The following is a 20,937-nucleotide window of genomic DNA, read 5'->3' on the forward strand; positions in this document are numbered from 1 at the left end:
TGAACAAGTCTGAAAGAGTCCACTCTTGGTTTTCCTAATAAAGCCCTTAGACTCAGCCTGTCTGAAATGAACGTTCTGCGAGTACTTATCCTTTTCTTAACCCAACCTTCTTTTCCTGCATATACATATGAGGGAACCTCTGCAACCATACCCCCAAAATAGGGCACAGACTTATATTGAACTGCTGATTCAGGATGGATTTTACATTAGTATAGTCAAAATATTTGGTCTACACCGATTCATAGAGTACATGCCTTACCCTGCAGCTCAGGCAGATCTTAGTCCAATAACCCAGTCCATAATTTCCTTCCTTTTTTAGGCTTGAATATCTCCTTGTCAATGCCAGATATTTACCCAAGTTAACACCATTGGTAACATGGCCTCGTCAAACTAAAAAATAACATTTCTTTACCCTGCTGCTGCTTTGAGCTGATCAAGTCTCATTTATTCACCTAAATGTTTTATGTACATTATTAGTCCCTTTCCTTTGTAGACTCCTTCTGTACACCTATAGAAAACTTCTTGAACTTTTCTTCTCAGCTGGTTCCTGTGTCTTAACCCTTCCACAGTTCTTATATTTGTGTCTTTCATCGACTTGTTTTAAATGTTTGTTCCCCCCCTTTTGTGTGTGGGCTGGGTGGGAGGTGCATCGCTATATCTGGAAATCTCCAGTTCATAGCAGTGAGGGCCCACATTGAGCGGAAAAGAAGACTTGCTTCATCATTAGTATGTCCTGTGGCACCATTTATTCATGCAGATTGTAATGTCGTCATGCAACTGTCTTCATTTCTATTTAAATTCCCAGATCCTCCGTTCTGTGGCACCTCTGCCCAGCTTTGCCCAGCGCATTGTTCTGTCTGTGTGTTGGGTTTTCTGCATCCCACTCGAGCTGTTTTTGTGTTTTAAAATCTCTTTTGATGGTTTTTAATCTACTTTTTATCAACTCAGTAATAATATGGTGTTTTAATTCTGCCCATCAAATTAACTGTGAGCTGTCCATCCACTTCCATTTCACCTGTACAATTATTTCATTTTACATACATCAAAGGCAAGATTCTCAAAGCAGATTGCAGGTGCTCTAAGTAGCTAAAAGCTCCAGGGCTGGATTACAAATGATACCTGGTACACTTTAGTGTGATTTGTGGAAACCTGTTACATTTCTGAGAACATCTTTCCTTCCTTCCTTCCTTCCTTCCTTCCTTTCTTTCTTTCTTTCTTTCTTTCTTTCTTTCTTTCTTTCTCCTTCTCTTTGGTCTTCCTTCATGGCTGTACAGATAAGCCTGAAAATTACACATCGGGGGCTGACTCATTATCTAGAAACATTTAGTGCTAGCTATGTGGCTCATAATATTTGGCCACATAATGAGAAGACAAGACACCCTGGAGAAGATGCTGATGCTAGGGAAAGTGGAAGGCAAAAGGAAGAGGGGCTGACCAAGGGCAAGATGGATGGAGGATATTCTGGAGGTGACGGACTCGACCTTGGGGGAGCTGGGGGTGGCGACGGCCAACAGGAAGCTTTGGCATGAGCTGGTCCATGAAGTCACAAAGAGTCGGAAGCAACTGACCGAATAAACAACAAACAACAACGTGGCTCATGTATTTGCAGTGGATAGTTGCCCATCACCTTCATGCAAAAGCTATGTAAATTCTGTTAGTTGTATGTGCAAATAAAACAGTCAGGGCACCATCCAAAGAACCCATTTAAGAATGCCCAATGAAATATTCGACTTTGGACAAAAGAGCCAGTTGCCATATCTCAAAGACAGCTTTTGAAAATCCCTTCACTTTCAAAAGCAGTTTGCTAAGGGGCTGCCATGGAGAAAGCTCAAGCCCAAAGCTTACTTGGGCATGTAGAACTAGTTGCACAGTCCTTTGGATCCCAGTCTAAACTAACGGTAGGTCCAATTAATCATATCAGTCCAGGGTAGCCTTGGACTTAGTAAGTGTCCAGCTTTGGGATGAAGGATGTCTCTAGTATCATAATAATTGAACCAAGTTTGTATTTTGAGTCTTACCTATTAAATTGGTGATCTTATTGCTAAGTTTTATATTTTCAATGCTACTTCATCTTTTCATTGCCCTAAAATGGGTACTGAAGAGGTGTTTGCTGCCCATTTCAACTAGTTAAAATATTTGCATAGGGAATATTATTTGGAAGCCAATGCAGCATTTGCTTCAAAGTGCAGTGTGCTCTCCAATATATATAGTCAGGGCCAGAAATATTGGAACAAGGATAACTGTTTTGGCCGTTGCCCACCATACACCACCACATCAAAGTTGAAAGGAAACACACCCAGATGGGAGCGAAGTCAGGACTTTCAGCTGTAATTTAGTGCAGTCACTGAACTTGAGCCAGACATCCTCGAGAGTGAAGTTAAGTGGGCCTGAGGAAGCATTAGTAACAACAAAGCTAGCGGAGATGACAGTATTCCAGCTGAGCTATTTAAAATCCTAAAAGATGATGCTGTTAAAGTGCTGCATTCAATATGCCAACAAATCTGGAACACTCAACAATGGCCACAAGACTGGAAAAGGTCAGTTTACATTCCAATTGCAAAGAAGGGCAACGCCAAAGAGTGTTCAAACTACCGCACAATTGCCCTCATTTCACATGCCAGCAAGGTGATGCTCAAAATCCTACAAGCTAGGCTTCAGCAGTATGCGAACCGAGAACTACCGGAAGTACAAGCTGGGTTTCAAAGAGGTAGAGGAACTAGAGATCAAATCGCCAACGTTCGCTGGATCATGGAGAAAGCAAGAGAATTCCAGAAAAATGTCTATTTCTGCTTCATTGACTATGCTAAAGCCTGTGATTGTGTGGATCACAACAAACTGTGGCAAATTCTTAAAGTGATGGGAGTACCAGACCACCTTACCTGTCTCCTGAGAAACCTGTACGAGGGTCAAGAAGCAACAGTAAGAACCAGACATGGAACAACTGAGTGATTCAAAATTGGGAAAGGAGTACGACAAGGCTGCATATTGTCACCCTGCTTATTTAACTTATATGCAGAGTACATCATGAGAAACACCGGGTTGGATGAATCACAGGTCGGAATTAAGATTGCTGGGAGAATTATCAACAACCTCTGATATGCAGACGATACCACCCTAATGGCAGAAAGCGAAGAGGATCTCAAGAGCCTCTTGTTGAGGGTGAAAGAGGAGAGTGCAAAAGCTGGTTTGAAACTCAACATTAAAAAAACAAAGATCATGGCATCTGGCCCCATCACTTCCTGGCATCTAGAAGGGGAAGAAATGGAAGCAGTGACAGATTTTACTTTCTTGGGCTCCAAGATCACCACAGACGGTGACTGTAGCCATGAAATTAAAAGACGCTTGCTCCTTGGGAGGAAAGCTATGGCAACCCTAGACAGCATAGTAAGAAGCAGAGACATTACCTTGCCGACAAAGGTCCGTCTAATCAAAGCTATGGTTTTCCCAGTAGTAATGTATGGCTGTGAGAGCTGGACTATAAGGAAGGCTGAGCACCGAAGGATTGATGCTTTCGAACTGTGGTGCTGGAGAAGACTCTTACGAGTGCCCTGGACTGCAAGGAGGTCAAATCAGTCCATCCTAAAGGAAATCAACCCTGAGTGCTCATTGGAAGGACAGATACTGAAGCTGAAGCTCAAATATTTTGGCCACCTAATGAGAAGAGAAAACTCTCTGGAAAAGACCCTTATTCTGGGAAAGACTGAAGGCAAAAGGAAAAGGGGACGGCAGAGGATGAGATGGCTAGATAGCATCACCGATGCAATGAATATGAACTTGAGCACACTCGGGGAGAGAGCGCAGGACAGGAAGGCCTGGCGTGCTATGGTCCATGGGGTCACGAAGAGTCGGACACGACTGAACGACTGAACAACAACAACAAAAGTGGGGCACGAACCATTCAGGAAGGACAGCCAGTGGCATACACACACCCCCATCGTTGGTGGCTCATACGTAATGGAACAAACCAACATCATTTCAAACGTAAGGATTGCCTTTAATACCTGGATGAAAATTCTTTGCAGTCAATGACTGCCTGAAGTCTGGAACCCATGGACATGACCAAATGCTGGGTTTCCTCCCTCAAGATGCTTTGCCAGGCCTTTACTGTGCTGCTGCTTGTTTGTGGGTCTTTCTGCCTTCAGTCTCATCTTCAGTAAGTGAAAAGCATGCTCTATTGGGTTGAGATCAGGTGACTGACTTGGCCATTGAAGAACATCCCCCTTCTTTGCCTTGAGAAACGCTTGGGTAGCTTTTGCTGTATGTTTTGGGTCATTATACATCTGCAATATGAAGCGGTGTCCTATCAGTTTGGCAGCATTTGGCTGAATCTGAGCAGAAAGTATAGCCCTATACACTTCAGAATTCATCCTGCTGCTTTTATCAGCAGTCAGGGCATCAGTAAACACCAGTGACCCGGTTCCATTGGCAGCCATACATACCCATGCCATAACACTGCCTCCACCATGTTTGACAGATGATGTGAATCATGAGCTGTTCCTTTCCTTCTCCATACTTTTCTCTTCCCATCATTCTGGTACAAGTTCATCTTGGTTTCATCAGTCCAAAGAATCTTATTCCAGAACTGGGCAGGCCTTTTTAGGTGTTTGCTGGCAAAGGCTAATCTGGCCTTTCGGTTCTTGGGTGTTACCAGTGGTTTGCACCTTGTTGTGAAGCCTCTGTATTTACATTCATAAAGCGGCTCTTGACTGTCGATCTTGACAATGACATGCCTACCTCCTCAAGAGCGTTCTTGACCTGGCTAGATGTTGTGAAAGGGTTCCTCTTCACCATGAGCAGAATTCTGCGGCCATCCACTTCAGTGGTCTTCCATGGTCTTCCAGGCCTTTTGCTGTTGCTGAGCTTGCCAGTTAATTCCTTCTTTTTCAGGATGTTCCAAACTGTTGTATTGGCCACTCCCACTGTTTTTGCTCTCTCTCTGATGGGTTTATGTTGTTTCCTCAGCCTAATGATGGCCTCCTTTACTCGCATGGACACCTCTGTGGACCTCATATTGGGGGTTCCAGTGAACAGCTATCAAATGCAAATGTAACACTCAGAGCCACTTCCAGGTCTTTTATCTGCTTGATTGGTCATGGGGTACCCAGGAAACAGGCCACACCTGGCCATGCAGCTGCTTGTCAGCCATTCGTTCCATTACTTATGAGCCCCCAACAATGGGGAGGTGTGTATGCCACTGGCTGTCCTTCCTGAATGGTAAGTGCCCCACTTCTGTCAAACCCCGTTGAATTACAGCTGAAAGTCCTGACTTCGCTCCCATCTGGGTGTGTTTCCTTTCAACTTCAGTGTGGTGGTGTACAGAGGCCAACGGCCAAAACAATTATCCTTGTTCCAGTATTTCTGGCCCTGACTACGTGGAACCCTTGGCTGTAGAAGAGCTTCACCACTGACTTCAGTGTTGGGTGCAGCTCCATCCACACAATGGAGAAGTGTGCCTGGAGCTACCCCTGCCATTGAAAGCAATAGAGGAAGTCCTCTGGGAGAGAACTTTGCGTGTGCATCCAAATGCCCTGCTCTGAGCAAATATCCACACCCCATCCAGCCTTGATGTCAAAATTTGCACTTGTGAGACATAACTTATCTCGGTTCACTGCAGTGCAATGCACTGGGATAACTGAGGTTCTGGTGCATCATTTTGATTTATATACAATCAGGTTGAACTTAGGAGTTGTTACATGCTTAGTTGAGCTGGATCCCAAATGCACCCTCATTTTGGCTAACTGGAATGGCTAAACTATTGTATGCAGGGTAAATTCCTTATTTCCCTCCAATAATGAAATATTTCACTATTATGTCAATTTCATTCTGGTCCATTTGAAGTTTCTGTGCCCTCTGTTTGCAGAAACCCCTGTCACTTTTTGAAGGGAGGTTTTGTGTATCTTATACAGATGCCATTTGTTTATCATCACAGTAACTTAAGTTAGTCCATTGTACCATACATTTCTTTTGAGGGAATCAGGACTGGGGAAGCATAGAAACCTAGGAGAGGAAATAGAAGTACTTTAGGCCACAATCCTAAATATACTAACTAGAGAGTAAGCCCTGTTGAAGACAGTGGGGTTTACTTGCAAGTAAACATGCACTGAATTGCACTGTACGTGCTCTTTATGATCACCTTCAAAGTCTTCGACTGTTCGTCAGGTTTTTTTTCCCTTCCCCCACCCCTAAACATCCCAAATTGACATTTAGCAAATTCAAGAGACTGAAAACAATCATGTAAAAATGACAGCTATAATGTACCTTTTCCCAGTATAAATGGCACATTCCAGCTAAAATTATCACTATTTCAGGTCCCATTGATTGAGGTGAAAGAGATGAATGTGTGCTTAACATTTTCCATTAGACTCAATGAAACCTAAAACTGCTTAAATCTGGCAAGAATTTAGATAGTTTTGAATGTGAGATTTTGAGCCCGCTTTCAGCAAAAACAACAAAAAAGGAAGGGAACATGTTTTTTCCCATGTAATTCCCCCCCCCCCAATTTAGGTTTTAACAAAAATGTTTAAAATATCAATGGAATTTGTTTGAATGAAAGAGAGAATTTTGTTCTCCAACAATGGATACGTCGTAACAGTTCATGGGGATAAGTGTGAAATATTTTTTATTTTGAAGAAAGAAGGAAACCTAGAAGTTTAGAAGTTAAGTGCCCCCTTTCATAGTCAAAATATGTACATTGTTAAATGCTAAATGTTACCCAGTTGACCTGTTCTTGCTGTGAATAAAGTGATCTATCTCAAACATAACTATTTCTTCTTTCCATTCCATTCCATGCCACTTCCTGCCTTTGTCTGACTCTTCCATTTAGCCCTGGATCACCTGACTTCCACATCAGGTCTTGGGTGTTGAAAAGACACTCCAATTTTCTGTGTCTTGTGACATGTTTGCATTTTGTCTCCTGCTGTTAGTCGACTTTCATTTCCAGCAGTGCTACTCTTTATTGCCTTGTTGAGAAGAAGGATTTACAAGTGTGTATTTTCCTCTCCCCCTTATGTCCTGATTTCAGCCCGAGGTATCACAGAAAGGCACCCCAGCTTCCTGTACCCCACCGGGACCTCAAGCAGTCAGATGGTGCTGAGAGGGGAGGATCTCTTGCTGGAATGCATTGCTTCAGGAGTGTACGTACCACTTGGGGATTGGGGAAACTACGGTGTGTCAAATATTTCTCTGTCACCATAGTCCATTGCCTGGGCTACTGAAAGATTGTTATTATTTTTTGCTTTTCCTGCAGATTTTAATGGGGGTAAAATCAGAGGCCATTATTTATTCCTCCTGATTGTAGGGTTGGTAAGGTCCTTTGAGTATATGAAGTAACATGACTCAAAGGGGAGATTCGAAGCCATGCAATTTCAGTGGAATGTGATTTAATTTATTGACATCAACTGTGTAACTTCTGTGGTTAAGGCTATCCTATGCATGTTTAGACAGTATCTTATGCATGTCTCTCAGTCTCTCTATGTGTCTCTCTGTCAAGAGCGCCCTAGCTGCCTCTTTCAGTCTACTCCAATAGCTAACTCAAGACACAGACAAAAGGATTCTTTTCGAGGCTTTAATCCTTTTACAACTTAATGACTCTTTCAGATGCTAATCACCAGTGACTAAGCAAGGAACAGCACTGGGGAAAAGATAGCAGAGTAGCCTACACTCCAGGTTAGGCAGTTGGTCCCCATTTGAAGGAGAATCATGGGAAGACCCTGAACTTATGGGCTAGGAAGAGATCCTCCCTCTTTCCCTTGAACGAGTGCTATGCCTCCTTTCCGCGCCCTCCAACTGTCGTCGCTCCCGGCGTCGGCGTTGAGCATCCAGCAAGCCCCCCTTCAGCACTCTCTCGCTGCCAAGGTCACTATCTGTCCCAGGAATGCTGGCAGGAGGAATCTCTACCAGCTGCTGTGCCTGTGAGAGATGAGCGCGCTCCACTCTCACGGATTGCTGCTCCTCCTCAGAATCAGAACTGCTCTGAGGTTCTATCGGCTCAGTTTCCACCCTGACACTCTCAGTCTCTCTCTCTCTCTCTCTCCTTCCAAGCCCTTTGCACCAATGTAAATCCTCTAAGGAAAGTTGGGGCACAATCCTCTGCATGTTTAGACAGAAAAAAGTCCTACAACTCCTAGCATGCCCCAGCCAGCCATGCTAGCTGGGGCATACTGGGCCTGTATGACTTTTTCTATCTAAACATACATAGGATTGCAGCCTAATAAAGTGTTTCAAACGCAGCATGAGGATAATACCCTGTGACTACTCAATGGAGCTCAGTTACCAGTCTTTATACCACCCGTGTTAACTCCTGTAACTGCAAAATAGTGATAACCAGCTGTAGAAGCTTGAGGCAACTGCTTTGTAAGCTTGTTTATGTGACCCATAAACCTAGAACATTGATCCATCAAGTTCAGGATTGCCTACTCCTGAGTAAAAATGGTTCTCTAGGTTCCAGACAGAGGTCTTTCTCTGAATTGCTTCCTTAAATCCTTTTAACCACAGGAGCAAGAGATTTATCACTGAATCTTCTACATGCATGAATGCAGTCATTAGGTAATGGCCTCTTATCCTTGTCTGGGATTTTGAGGAAATGCTAAGTGAGCATCCAACCTTAGATCTGCCTCCCCCAACCTGGCGCCCTCCAGATGTGTTGGACTACAACTCCCATCATCCCCATATCACCACAGCTGACTGGGGAATACTGGGGATGTAATCCAACACATCTGGAGGGCATCAGGTTGGGGGAGGCTGCCTTAGATTAAGAAGCTGGTCTCTAGAGAATTCCTTCATAGTGCACATCTCACATTGAAAGCATCTTCATGTCAAAGGCGCAAATCCCATTCTCTTCTTTCCTCTAGCCCAACACCAGATATTGCATGGCACAAGAAAGGTGGTGAACTCCCAGCAGGCAGGTACAAGCTAGAGAATTTTAACAAGGCTCTTCATATTGCCAATGTTTCCGAGGAAGATTCTGGGGAATACTTCTGCTTGGCTTCCAACAAAGTGGGCATTAGCCGCCACACCATCTCGGTGAGAGTGAAGGGTATGTCCTGTTTACTATGCCATTCTTGATTCCTCTTTCTAGCAATTGGCAAATCAACAGGCAATGGGAAGGGACTTGTGGAGGACAAGGAGGAACCTTTTCTTGGGTGTTCTGCCTATGTGTTCTGCCCGTGTGATGGGAACACGGAATCAGGCCAACCTGGGAACTCTTCCTGTGTAGCAAATGAAGCTGATGAGCAAACTTCAGTTCTTACACACCATTTTAGCTAAATCGTTTTAATACTCTGTGGTCTGAACACGTGGCCTGTCTTTATTCCATTTAGCAAAAGAGAACTTAAACCTGTCAACACTAGTTTGATTTTATGGAACAGTTCTGGGAGTATTTTTGTGCAACTGCACGTATATCCTGAAGGTGTTTGGCTGTTCTGCCTTGTGGAGTTGGTCTGTGTGCGTGTGCATGTGGATCTGGATCTGCTGGTGTCCATAAGCAATTAATGAGCCTGAATCACTTTGTGACCCATGTGAAGACCACAAATAATATGGCTGATGTATGTGCAAATAATAACAACCACATGCCAATCAGTTTTTGATAGCTTCCTGTTGAACACTTTAGAGGAATTCAAATGGCAGTTGAACGGAGGGTTCATAGGTGAAACTGCTAAGCAGGAATTGGTTGGAATAACAGTTAATTAACAGAAAGAGTAAATCATGCAGTGAAATTGTTCTGAATGGTACCACTCTGGACCTTAGGTAGAAGATGTCATAACTGAATGCTCTCACAAATGATTAAAAAAGAACACACACCTTGCATGCAGAAAACTAGCTGCCAAGGAGAAAGACTCTTGCTCACTCGTATCTCTGTCTTGTTTGTTTTCTGCATATAGGGAGTGTTTATTTCATAGAGGGGCATTCAGGCTTATTACATACATCCTTGTTATCAGTAGGAGAACACCTACCTTATGCAACACTCTGTTTTTATGAGAAAAGCAGGGGTTCCCTCCACTCAGGTTAACCAAATTTATGCCCACAAAAGATAGGGGAGTATCCAGTGCTGCTCCTGCACCTCTGTTGGTGCCTTTGAGCCCACAGGACCTACCCAGTAGAGGCTGGTGGCTCCGATTTAGGTGGGGCTGTGAGTCCATTCTGGGTTTCAGTCAGAACCAACCAGAACTCTAAAGGAGCTGTCCAAGGTGGTGAACCCTATTCCTAAAATAGGTTCAGCACTTTGGATAGATCATTTAGAGTTCTGGCTGGTTCTGACCAAAACCCAGAATGGACTCACAGCCCTGTCTAAATCAGAGCTGCCAGCCTCCACCGGACCTACCACTAGTGCAGCAAGAACTAGAGCTTCTTAAAGCAACCCTGGAAATTAGCAGCAGCACCCGTTTCCAGAATGTGACAGGTCAGCAAAGTTCCCTTCTTTTTCCTGTCAATATGGAAAAAGGACAGTCCTCATCAGAGGGGCAATAAGGAGCTTTGACTTACAGGAATACAACCATCTTCTTTTGCTCTTGTCTGCTCACTTGCTGCCAAGAGTGAATCCTCCTGCTGTGTTATCCATGAACTCTAGCTGTCTCTTATGCTGGAGGATACTGCCAACACGTGGCACCCAATAATAATACAACATTTCTAGGATTAACACAAACTTTGGCCTAGTTCCACTGGATGCCTGTTTGCCTAGGGGCCACTATTCAAAGTGCCGGCTATTCCATAAAACCCTAAACCAGCTCCAGATTTGAGGAAGCCCTTTGCAAAGTGCCCTCTCATGTTCCTTCTCCAATGTCAGTAGTCCCCCAGCCATGGGCTGGACTGATGGTGGCAGTGGCAGGTGGATATTTCAGTTTCCCACAATGCCCTAGATGGAGCCATCTCTCTGAGGCACTGTGGGAAATTTAAAATTCAGTCCCCACTGGGGGTGGCCATTTAAATTCCCTTGATATTGCTCTGGGTCCTTGTGGGAAATTTAATATGGCTGCTCACCCCAGCTAGATACAGAGGACCAAGGGCAGGCATCAGTGCCTAAGGGACCTGTTCCTAAATGAACTCCAGCTCCTAAATGAAGCACCCCATTCATTTAGATCTTCTGTGGAGGTCCCACGCACAGTTCTTGAGCTGAGGAAAACTGGCTAATGGGCGTACAGGACAGAGTATTATCTATTGTGGCTTCTTAGCTAGCTATAAAATTTGCTCCCTGGAGTGGCCCACCAGACTGTAGGTGCTCTCCAAAAAGCAGTTTTAATCCACAAGGCATTTATGGGGCCCTAAGAGTACTAGTAGCAGACTGTGAGTTTTTATGGCATTTCATTGACACAATCTTATGTCACTTGTATATATTTATGCTGGTCATGTTTAGCTATTCTTGCATTTGTGCATTTTTAATGGAAAAATGGTATAAAAACTTTCATTATCTGTCACTTGCATCTTTTTATGAATGTATTAGAAGTATTTTCCTTGTTCCCCAAATAAGTATGGAATGAAATGGGCATCAATTGGAATGGCATATATTGAGAGATGTCAAAGCAGTTTGGTTATAATAAGGGATAATTATAATGCCCTTTGGTGTCTATCTCTCTCATTCTAAAGCTGCTCCTTATTGGTTGGATGAACCAGAGAACCTTATTTTGGCTCCTGGTGAGGATGGGAGACTGGTTTGCCGGGCCAATGGTAACCCCAAGCCTTCAATCCAGTGGCTGGTGAATGGAGAGCTTATAGAAAGTAAGTACATCTGTTGTGAATAGAAGATAATGGTTTATAGGCCTTACAGTGTGTTTCTTGACTTAATGATTATGGAGAGGAAAATGCAAGTATGTTCAAGTAACAATGATCTTAGTGTTGACCCTACTCACTCTTCAGTCATGTTAATTGAAGAGAAGGGAGCATGTTTAAATAATTGGTTTATTCTAGTGAGCAATAAGACAGGGAGCTCGAGAGGACTAGGTTCAGTTCCCATTTCTAATGAAGCTCATCTGTTTTATGCTGGTTGTTATTTGCCTGTCAATATAATGCATCTGTGGATGTTTCCACACATTTGTGTTACCCATACATAGCCCTGGCCCATGAATGTATTCGTTGATTTGAATGCCCACGAACCAAAACAGCTAAGTAGGACAGCTGTCTGAACTAACTAACAATACTTTCAATACTCTGCATACAATTTCCCCCCATTCTACAATTCATGAAAAAAAAAAAAAAAACCATCTCTGTCATTCTGCATCTATTCAGGTGCATATCAAAACTGAACTTGCTTCATACAGCTGCAGTTAGGAACCATTAGATTACATTTTGTAGTGCAGATATTATGATAATTGGGATCTGCTTTAAGCACCAGTGGAAAGGAAGACATGGTTCTTTTGTCCTGCTGTGTGCAGATAAGCTAAGCCAAAAGACAATTAACCCAGCCTATAAGTAAGTAAGCGGTCATAAGAACACAAGAAGGGCCATGCTGGATCAGACCAAGGGTCCCTCTAGTCCAGCATTCTGCTCACACAGTGGCCAATCAGCTGCCCACAGGAAGCGCACAAGCAGAACATGAGTGCAACAGCACCCTCCTGCCCATGTTCCCCAGTAACCGGTTTACAGAGGCATATTGTCTCTGATACCGGAGGTAGCATATAGCCATCAGGACTAGTAGCCACTGATAGCCTTCAGAGACCCTTGCTTTGCCCCTCCCATCCCGGTTTCTTAGTTTGAGAGGCAGATGGAAGCAGGACATGATGAGCGTCTCTACATTTTACAAACCAAAGGGAAGGCAATCACAGTCTCCTTCCTTGTCATGCTGTTTGAACACATGTGACACTGTACCAGCTGTGGGCATGCACATTTTGCAACTTCAGCATAATTCCTCACACTCTCAAGTGAACTGGTGACATTTTATTTTTTAAATATATAGTATCAAAAATATACTTCAGAAACAAGGGGGCATTGACACAGTATACAGAAGGCTTCTATCAAGTGACTGGAAAATAAGATGTGCCTTGCCTTTGGCTGGACCCAGCCTGGCTACAGCTACTACTTCAAAATGATCGGTCTGGTCGGTCCTGTGGCTCCGGAACCACTGGAGCATTCTAAGGCCTCCTGTGAGGCCTTGGCAAGGCACTTTGCAGATAAAATTGATCAGATTAGGTGTGTTACTCTGCACGCTGTGGATACAGTTAGTGAGCAAGAGGCGGCCTGTGGCAAACTGGTTTTGTGGGATCGGTTCCAGCTTCTTCCTCCTGATGAAGTGGACAAGGTGCTTTCATGGGTACGGCCGACCACCTGCTTACTTGATCCTTGCCCATCTTGGCTCATTATGAGCTGCAGAGAGAGACTGGGTGAGGGGATCAAGGCGGTGGTGAACGCCTCCCTTGAGGAGGGAGTGATGCCATCAGCCCTCAAGGAGGCAGTGATAAGACTGCTCTTAAAGAAGCCCTCCTTGGATCCTCAAGTTTTGAACAACTTTCGCCCAGTCTCAAATCTGCCATTTTTGGGCAAGGTGATTGAGCGGGTGGTGGCGGTGCAGTTGAAGGCACACTTGGAAGAAACTGATTATCTAGACCCATTTCAGTCGGGCTTCAGGCCTGGGCATGGGACAGAAACAGCCTTGGTTGCCTTGGTAGATGATATGAGGAGGGCTCTGGATAGGGGTGAATGCTCCTTCCTTGTTCTCCTCGACCTCTCAGCGGCTTTCGATACCGTTGACCACGGTATCCTCCTGGACCGCCTGGAGGGGTTGGGCACTGGGGACACCGTATTGCGGTGGTTCCGGTCCTTCCTCTCCAGCAGGTACCAGAGGGTAGCACTGGGAGAGGAGGTTTCGGACCCGTGGCCACTCACTTGTGGGGTGCCACAGGGTTCCATCCTCTCCCCGATGCTATTTAACATCTGTGTGAAGCCGCTGGGGGCTATCATCAGGAGGTTTGGGGTGCAGTGTCATCAATATGCGGATGACGCACAGCTCTACCTCTCGTTTAAATCTTCACCAAGGTTGGCCGTAGAATCCCTGTCCAAATGTCTGGAGACGGTGAGTGGCTGGATGGGGAGGAATAGGCTGAAGCTGAACCCTGACAAGACCGAGGTACTTTTGGTGGGAGACAAGAGGAGGCTGGGGGATGTTGACCTGGTGTTGAATGGGGTACGGCTACCCTTGAAAGACCAGGTCTGCAGCCTGGGGGTCATTTTGGACTCCCAGCTGTCCATGGAGGCTCAGGTGTCAGCTGTGAGCCGGACAGCGCTGTATCAACTCCATCTGATACGGCGGCTGCGCCCCTTCCTTCCCGACCATCTGCTCCCATTGGTAGTACATGCCCTGGTCTCCTCTCGTTTAGACTATTGTAATGCGCTCTACGTGGGGTTACCCTTGAAGACGGTTCAGAAACTGCAGCTGGTACAGAACGCGGCGGCTCGCCTGATTAAAGGCAGCCGCCGGCAAGATCACATCACTCCAGTGCTGAAGGAGTTGCACTGGTTACCAGTTGTTTTCTGGGCCAAATTCAAGGTTTTGACCTTTAAAACCCTATATGGTTCCGGCCCAGCCTATCTTAAGGAGCGCCTCCAGCAGCACCAGACAGGCCGCTTAACAAGATCAGCCTCGGATGGCCTTCTCTCTGTCCCATCAGCCAGGACAGCTAGACTGGTGGGGACGAGGGAGAGGGCCTTTTCTGTGGTGGCCCCCACTCTGTGGAACTCCCTCCCTAGGGAACTCCCTCATGCCCCCTCTTTAATGAGCTTCCGTCATGCAATAAAAACGTGGCTGTTCAGGCAGGCATTTGGGGTGGGTTAGGGTATTTTAGAAAATGTTTTTATTGTAGAATTGTATTGTTTTAAACTGTTTTTATTGTATGTTGTACATCGCCCAGAGTGGCTGGGTGACCAGCCGATGGGCGATTAATAAATTTAATAATAAATATAAATAAATAAATAAATAAATAAATAAAAGTGATGGTTTTGTTTCCCCTCCCTGTCTAATAGTTATGGAGACATCCACATAAAGGAAGCTGTTTCATCCATGGTGTCTCCATCCCAAGTAAGATTAAAAGCTGTCCCATCATTTATATGTCTCTCTGTCTCTCAAAGGTTCTGCTCCAAACCCAAGCCGTGAAGTAACTGGAGATACTGTTATGTTTCGGGACATCCAAAGTGGCAGCAGTGCCGTATACCAATGCAATGCTTCTAATGAACATGGGTACCTGTTAGCCAATGCCTTCGTCAGCGTGTTGGGTAAGCTCTGAACAGGATAATTGAGCCCCCTGATGTCTCCTCCTGTGTATAGACACTAGCTTGAGGAAGCTTTCAAATGTTTTTTGTTTGTTTTTTCAAATTGGCAGTGCTTTAAGGTGATAATTAAATCATGAGTTCTCTTCCCCAGCAAACTAACATCCTTGATCACTCAAGGACTAAACTCTGAAAAAGTTAGAGGGATGGGGGATTTTCAGGTACAGACCTATTCCACGGGAAGAGTAACATTTTGATTCTAATCCAGAACAAAAGGAGGACTGAAGCTTTTCAAAGATGTGCATGTGGTACAGTCCTCTGTTTGACTCTACAGAATGTATAGGAAGGATTACTTGTCTGGATACATTGGAGTAGCCTTCAACCTCCACATCAGAATTTCCCCTTTCCATGTCAAAGGGACCCCACCCATGCTCATTATGAACTGGTACACTCTTGTGGAGGACTGTATCAGGTGCACATATTTCTTACTGTAAACCAGCTAGTTGTTAGCACTATATAAGATTTTAATAAGAAAGGACCCACATGCACCTCTCTACACATTTGATTTGAAATCTATTCGAGTTATTTCAAAGGAGGATGTTAAAGTTGTTTCGTCCTGAAACTGGCATCATTTTGGTACCATTTGGAACCCAATACCATTGCTGAATTGGTATTTGAAATCTCTGTATTAAAGGCAGCCCTTCTGTGCTTCCTACGTCTTACCTGGATGGGTCTGACTTCAAAAGATATACTTGCCTAATGAGTGAGAAAATGAAATCTTGGAAAATACGAGAAGATACTTGTTACATCAGCCTTTCCCAGCCTGATTCCCTCCAGATGTGTTGGACTGCGGCTTCCATCAAACCTAACCAACATGCCCAATTGCATGACAACTGGGGATTATGGGAGTTGTAGCGCAACAGATCTGGAAGGTGCCAGGTTGGAGAAGGCTGTGGTCGTCACAGTATGGAAATATATGTTAAATTTGTAACAAGGCTTTACCAATTGAAGTAAAACATGAGAGGCTGAAGCTTAACTCAAAAGGTAAGAAATGTAGTAGAAGTTAAAAAGCAGTTCATGAAGGTTAAAAGTGAGGATGCAAGGTTAAAAGGACATGGGATCTTTTATCTAATGGAAAGTAGGGGTGAAATCTAGGTAGAAAAAATGAAAGCTTGGTATGATAGGAAGAAAGTATTGGTGAAGAAGCATTAGCCCATGTATACTTTTGTTTACTTTTATATAGAAAATTAATATTATACAATATGAAAATATACAAAACGCATCAAGTGACAATTACAATAATTCAAGAAAGAATCAGAATGACAATAAGTAATCAAAACTGTTTCAATAAATCACAATCCACTCAAATTTAATACTACCCAGGTATAATTTTTAAAACAAGAAAACTTGCCTAGATGTTTTTGAGAACTACTACTTTTCATTTGGCCCCCATATTTGATGAAATGTCACATATCTAGCCTAAAATGGCTCTCGGTTAGTGCAAATATAAGTAAAAGCTAAACAATAAAAAATGTAAATCTAGAAATGATAACATAGATGTATAATTTTGCAGTTTTCTGTAAACAAAATAAACCCCCGACCGGATTTACAGTCAATATATTGTTGTCTTTTTAAGATGTAATTCCTCGGATTCTTGCCCCTCGTAACCAGCTGATCAAAGTGATTCAGAACAACCGGACTTTCCTTGACTGCCCATTCTTTGGGTCCCCAATCCCCACCTTACGATGGTAAGAATTTTTATTATTAAGCCAATCATCTTTTTGGTACAGATCAATTCTTTTGAAATCAATCATCGTTAATAGATAAAACAGAGACCTTGAGAGATGGACATAAGTGAATATATCATGGAATGGGAGGATAACTGTTATAAAAATCAATGAGTTGGATTCAGACTTAGTCATACTTAGAGTAAACCTACTGAAATCAATGGGATCTAAGCTAGTCCAATCCAATGTGTTACCCACGCTGTTGCTCTTGTTTTGTAATGTGCTAGTATTTATATCAGTAGAACATATAAACTAAATGGCAGAAGATGTTAACAAAGTTTATTTGGAAAAAGAAATTTCCCAAAATGTCAATAAATATTCTACAAAAGACCTACAGAAAAGGAGGTTTATATTTTCTGAATCTTGGTCTGCATTATTATGGTTCACATTATGTTCTATTTTAGGGTTTTCTTCAAGCAAGGTGAAGAAAACCTGGCTGTCATTGATAACTGAACAATACTCATTTGAGATTCCCTTTAAATATCTTCTGCTTTTACAAAAAAAGTTTAATAACCTTACATTATGTCAGTCCTAAACATAATCGATATTGAGGCAAATTAAGCCTATGCATGTTGGTATTATTTTCTTTTTGTATAAATAAAAGAGGTATCTCATTGGTTCCTTATCAGTGTGGAATTGCGATTTGGTAAGGTACAATTGAGTTGTATGAAATGTGAATGTAATGGTATATCAAAGTGTGTGTGTGTGCGCGTGCGCACGTGTGTGTGATTAATTAGGAGGGGATCATCCTTACCAGTTTCAGTACTTTCAGATAAGAAATCATTTTCAGCAAATGGTTTTAAATGAGCAGATAACCTTATTTTGAAAAGTTATAAATGGAAACCTTTTACTCTAATTGTCTTTCTTCAGAGTTCCAAAATTATTATTAGATTTAGAGAGCCATATGGGAAATTACTTTATAATGAAATAGAAAAGGGCTCTAGGAAAACATCTAATAAAACCAATGAAACTCTATTTTCACATCAATATCAGTTTATATAAATATTATAGAAAAAGGATTATAAAACATATCAGTGGAACACCTGAAAGGCTACAGAAGTGTTATCACTTAGGTAATTTAAATTGTAGGATATGTTGGAAGGAAGTTTTAGATAAATATTGGTAATATAGCCAGTTACATGCTTCATATATATTCACAGTGGAACCTGAAGTAAACTTGGTAGAATGCATAAATGACTGGGTGGATGGGTTAAAAATACATGTAATTGGGATTATGTTCATGAGCAAAAATAATGGTTACTTCTAAGCAGAGATTTTCTACCAATCCAACTACAATGGAGTGTCCTAATAAAGTCTTGGGGTGGAGCTAAGCAGAGGAAGGCTCTCTGGATCATTGCCTTGCCTGCGAGTACTTGCAAATACAGTTAAGACAGAATACATGAAAAAGGGGTGACGTTTATACTGGTTAGCTTATCATAATTTAAACAATTTTGGCTGCAAACCTATACACACCTACCTGAGACTTACTAGAGTGTGACTCAATTCTGAGTAGATATGTATTGGATTGTCCTGTTAGATAGTTAGATGTTATAAATGTATATGCATGGTTATTCCATTTGTATTTTATTAATTCAGAATTATTCCTGGGTGTGTGTGGGCATGTATGTATGGAGAAAGGGGAGGTATTAAAACATTTTGTGTTCTAGTTTTTAATGTTCTGAAATTTTCTAATAAAGTGTGTGTGTGGGGGGGGGGGGGGTTAAGCCACAGCATCTCTTCCAGCACTGTCCACCTTATTCTGTTTCCTTCTCTTACAAGTTTTTTCTTGTGTTCTTGTGAGGTTTAAGAATGGCCAGGGAAGCACACTGCATGGTGGCAACTACAAAACACATGAGAATGGGACTTTAGAAATCATCAGGGCTCGAAAGGAAGACCAGGGAACGTACACCTGTGTGGCCACCAATCTTCTCGGCAAAGCACAGAACCAAGTCCGTTTGGAAATAAAAGGTAAGATGGCTTCTGCTTAAGCAAGAACAAGTGTCCTCCAAACAGTGTCCTTCAAATGCTGCCCTCCATATAGTATGCAGGTTGCCTTCAATGGCAGCTAGTCTGTAGCTGGGCTCCTGTGGTTAAGAAGCTAAGATTTTCAGCGAAGTTAATGTTGGCTTGATTTATGACTAGGAGTAAAAGCAACAATGCATGTTATGACGTGGTTAGCTGAGAATGTGGTTGTTCCTGACATAAGGTGACTGTGGACCTTTGTCATTTGTTGAACTCTGGATCACAGACCCTGCCCCCCTCAAACTAGCAATAAAGTGCCATTTTCAAATGGCCTGTGAGCTAGCATGCGTCCCATGCTACTTACCTGTCTCGTTCTGAGAAGAGGCTGCAGTGACTATCTACAGAGCTTCAGCTATTGAGCAGTATAGAAATGTAATAAACAAACACCTTGGCCACTGGGATAGAAATGCTTATGGGCTCCAAGACTATGAGCCAGACTCCAGTAGGAGGAGGAATCTGTCATTAAGCCATGATTCACCATCTAATAGGTGGATCCAAGGACTGTTAAGTGTAGAGGTGGGGGGATCAGGAAGATAGGAAGGAAGGGGGAAGAAGGGGAAGGAGCAGGGAAGTGCAAAGAAGAGAGATAAAAGAGAAGAAAGAGGGAGGTAAAAGAAAGGGAGACAAGCAGAGGAAGCTGGATGCACAGGGTTTCCTTCCTTTTTAGGACTCTGTAAATTGATGCTGAAAACACTGATGGATAGGTGTATGTGAGTACATGGAGAAAGTGCATTGCTGTAACTGAAATGTTTATTAAACTTAACCAAACCTGCTGAGTTCCTGCCACATGAATGTGTGAAAAGAACTGCATCCTTATCACAGAAGTACACTTCCCACATACCACAATGTGCATTGTAAATACAAGAAAAGCTGCAAGGTTTATCATTCTTCAACATGTAGTTATAGGTATCAGACAGAATGATAGATAGAAATTTAGACAGATAACTAGTGGCTAGTTATTTCTAGTTGTACAAAGTGGCAGTGATTTTCTTTCACTAGACTTTTGATTGAGGACTTGGTGTAGGTTGTATAGTCCCTGGCAATGATATCCTTAGGACTTCTAACTTTATAACTCTTTGCAGATCCAACCAGGATCACAGATGGTCCCAAAGATGCTGTGCCAAAGAAGGGTTCCACAGTTCAGTTAATATGCCGGATAAGACATGACCCCACGCTGAGGCTTACAGTCACCTGGCTCAAGGATGATATGCACCTGTACTTAGGAAGCAGGTCTGTGACATCTTTGTCTTCTTAGGCCTTGTTTCTCAAGGCTTCCCTGTTTTATGTCTCTGTAGAATACAAATAATTGATTAACTATTTTGCCATTTGGTAGCCTGTGCTGGTATCTGTTACCCAGCTTAATGGGGAATAGATGGAGAAGGGGGAAGGGACCACAGCTCAGCGGTAAAGCACATGCTTTGCATGCAGCAAGTCCCATGTTCTTTCCTTGGTATCTCTAGCTAAAAGGTTCAGGTAGCAGGTGACAGGGCCCTGGAGAGCTACTACCAGCCAAAGTATACAATATTGGCCTAGTTCAGGGGTGGGGAAAATTTTGTCCCCTAAGGGCCACATGCAGTGCTGGGACAGGAGCAGGTCCTGGGCCAGTATTAAGGGTAGGCATGATTGGGCTGTGCCCAGGGAACACACCCCAGCAGGGGCCCACTGACAAGAGCCCCAGGAGTTGCTCCTCCTCCTCACCATTACAACACGAATGTTCCCCTGCCTCTTGCTCTGGCCCAGCCAACGGAGCTGGTGAGAAGGAGTAGCAGTAGGAGCCGCTGCCTGCTTGCTCACTGACTGTCTGCTTGTCAAGCAACCAAGTGGTAGAAATGATGAGAACGAGGATGAGGAGCAATGGCATCTGGTGACAATGGCGGTGAGAAGGTAGACTTACTGAGGAAGGGAGCCCATCGAGGGTATCTTGCCCAAGGGCCCTCCAAAA

General features: G+C 43.3%; 1 protein-coding gene across 1 annotated transcript in view; it reads left to right on the forward strand.

Annotated features, from left to right (window-relative positions):
- Positions 1-20,937, forward strand: part of NFASC (neurofascin) — a 222,563-nt gene that overhangs the window by 113,350 nt on the left and 88,276 nt on the right. Inside the window, exons 12-18 of the mRNA XM_084853243.1 lie at positions 7,022-7,133; positions 8,850-9,034; positions 11,578-11,709; positions 15,049-15,192; positions 16,823-16,934; positions 18,775-18,941; positions 20,078-20,225. Of these exons, the coding sequence (XP_084709369.1) occupies positions 7,022-7,133; positions 8,850-9,034; positions 11,578-11,709; positions 15,049-15,192; positions 16,823-16,934; positions 18,775-18,941; positions 20,078-20,225 (1,000 nt within the window). The remainder of the gene's footprint in view (positions 1-7,021; positions 7,134-8,849; positions 9,035-11,577; positions 11,710-15,048; positions 15,193-16,822; positions 16,935-18,774; positions 18,942-20,077; positions 20,226-20,937) is intronic.

Source organism: Heloderma suspectum, chromosome 4, assembly GCF_057233095.1.
Source record: "Heloderma suspectum isolate Gila_16-S chromosome 4, 16-S_ref, whole genome shotgun sequence".
Lineage (NCBI taxonomy): Eukaryota > Metazoa > Chordata > Lepidosauria > Squamata > Helodermatidae > Heloderma > Heloderma suspectum.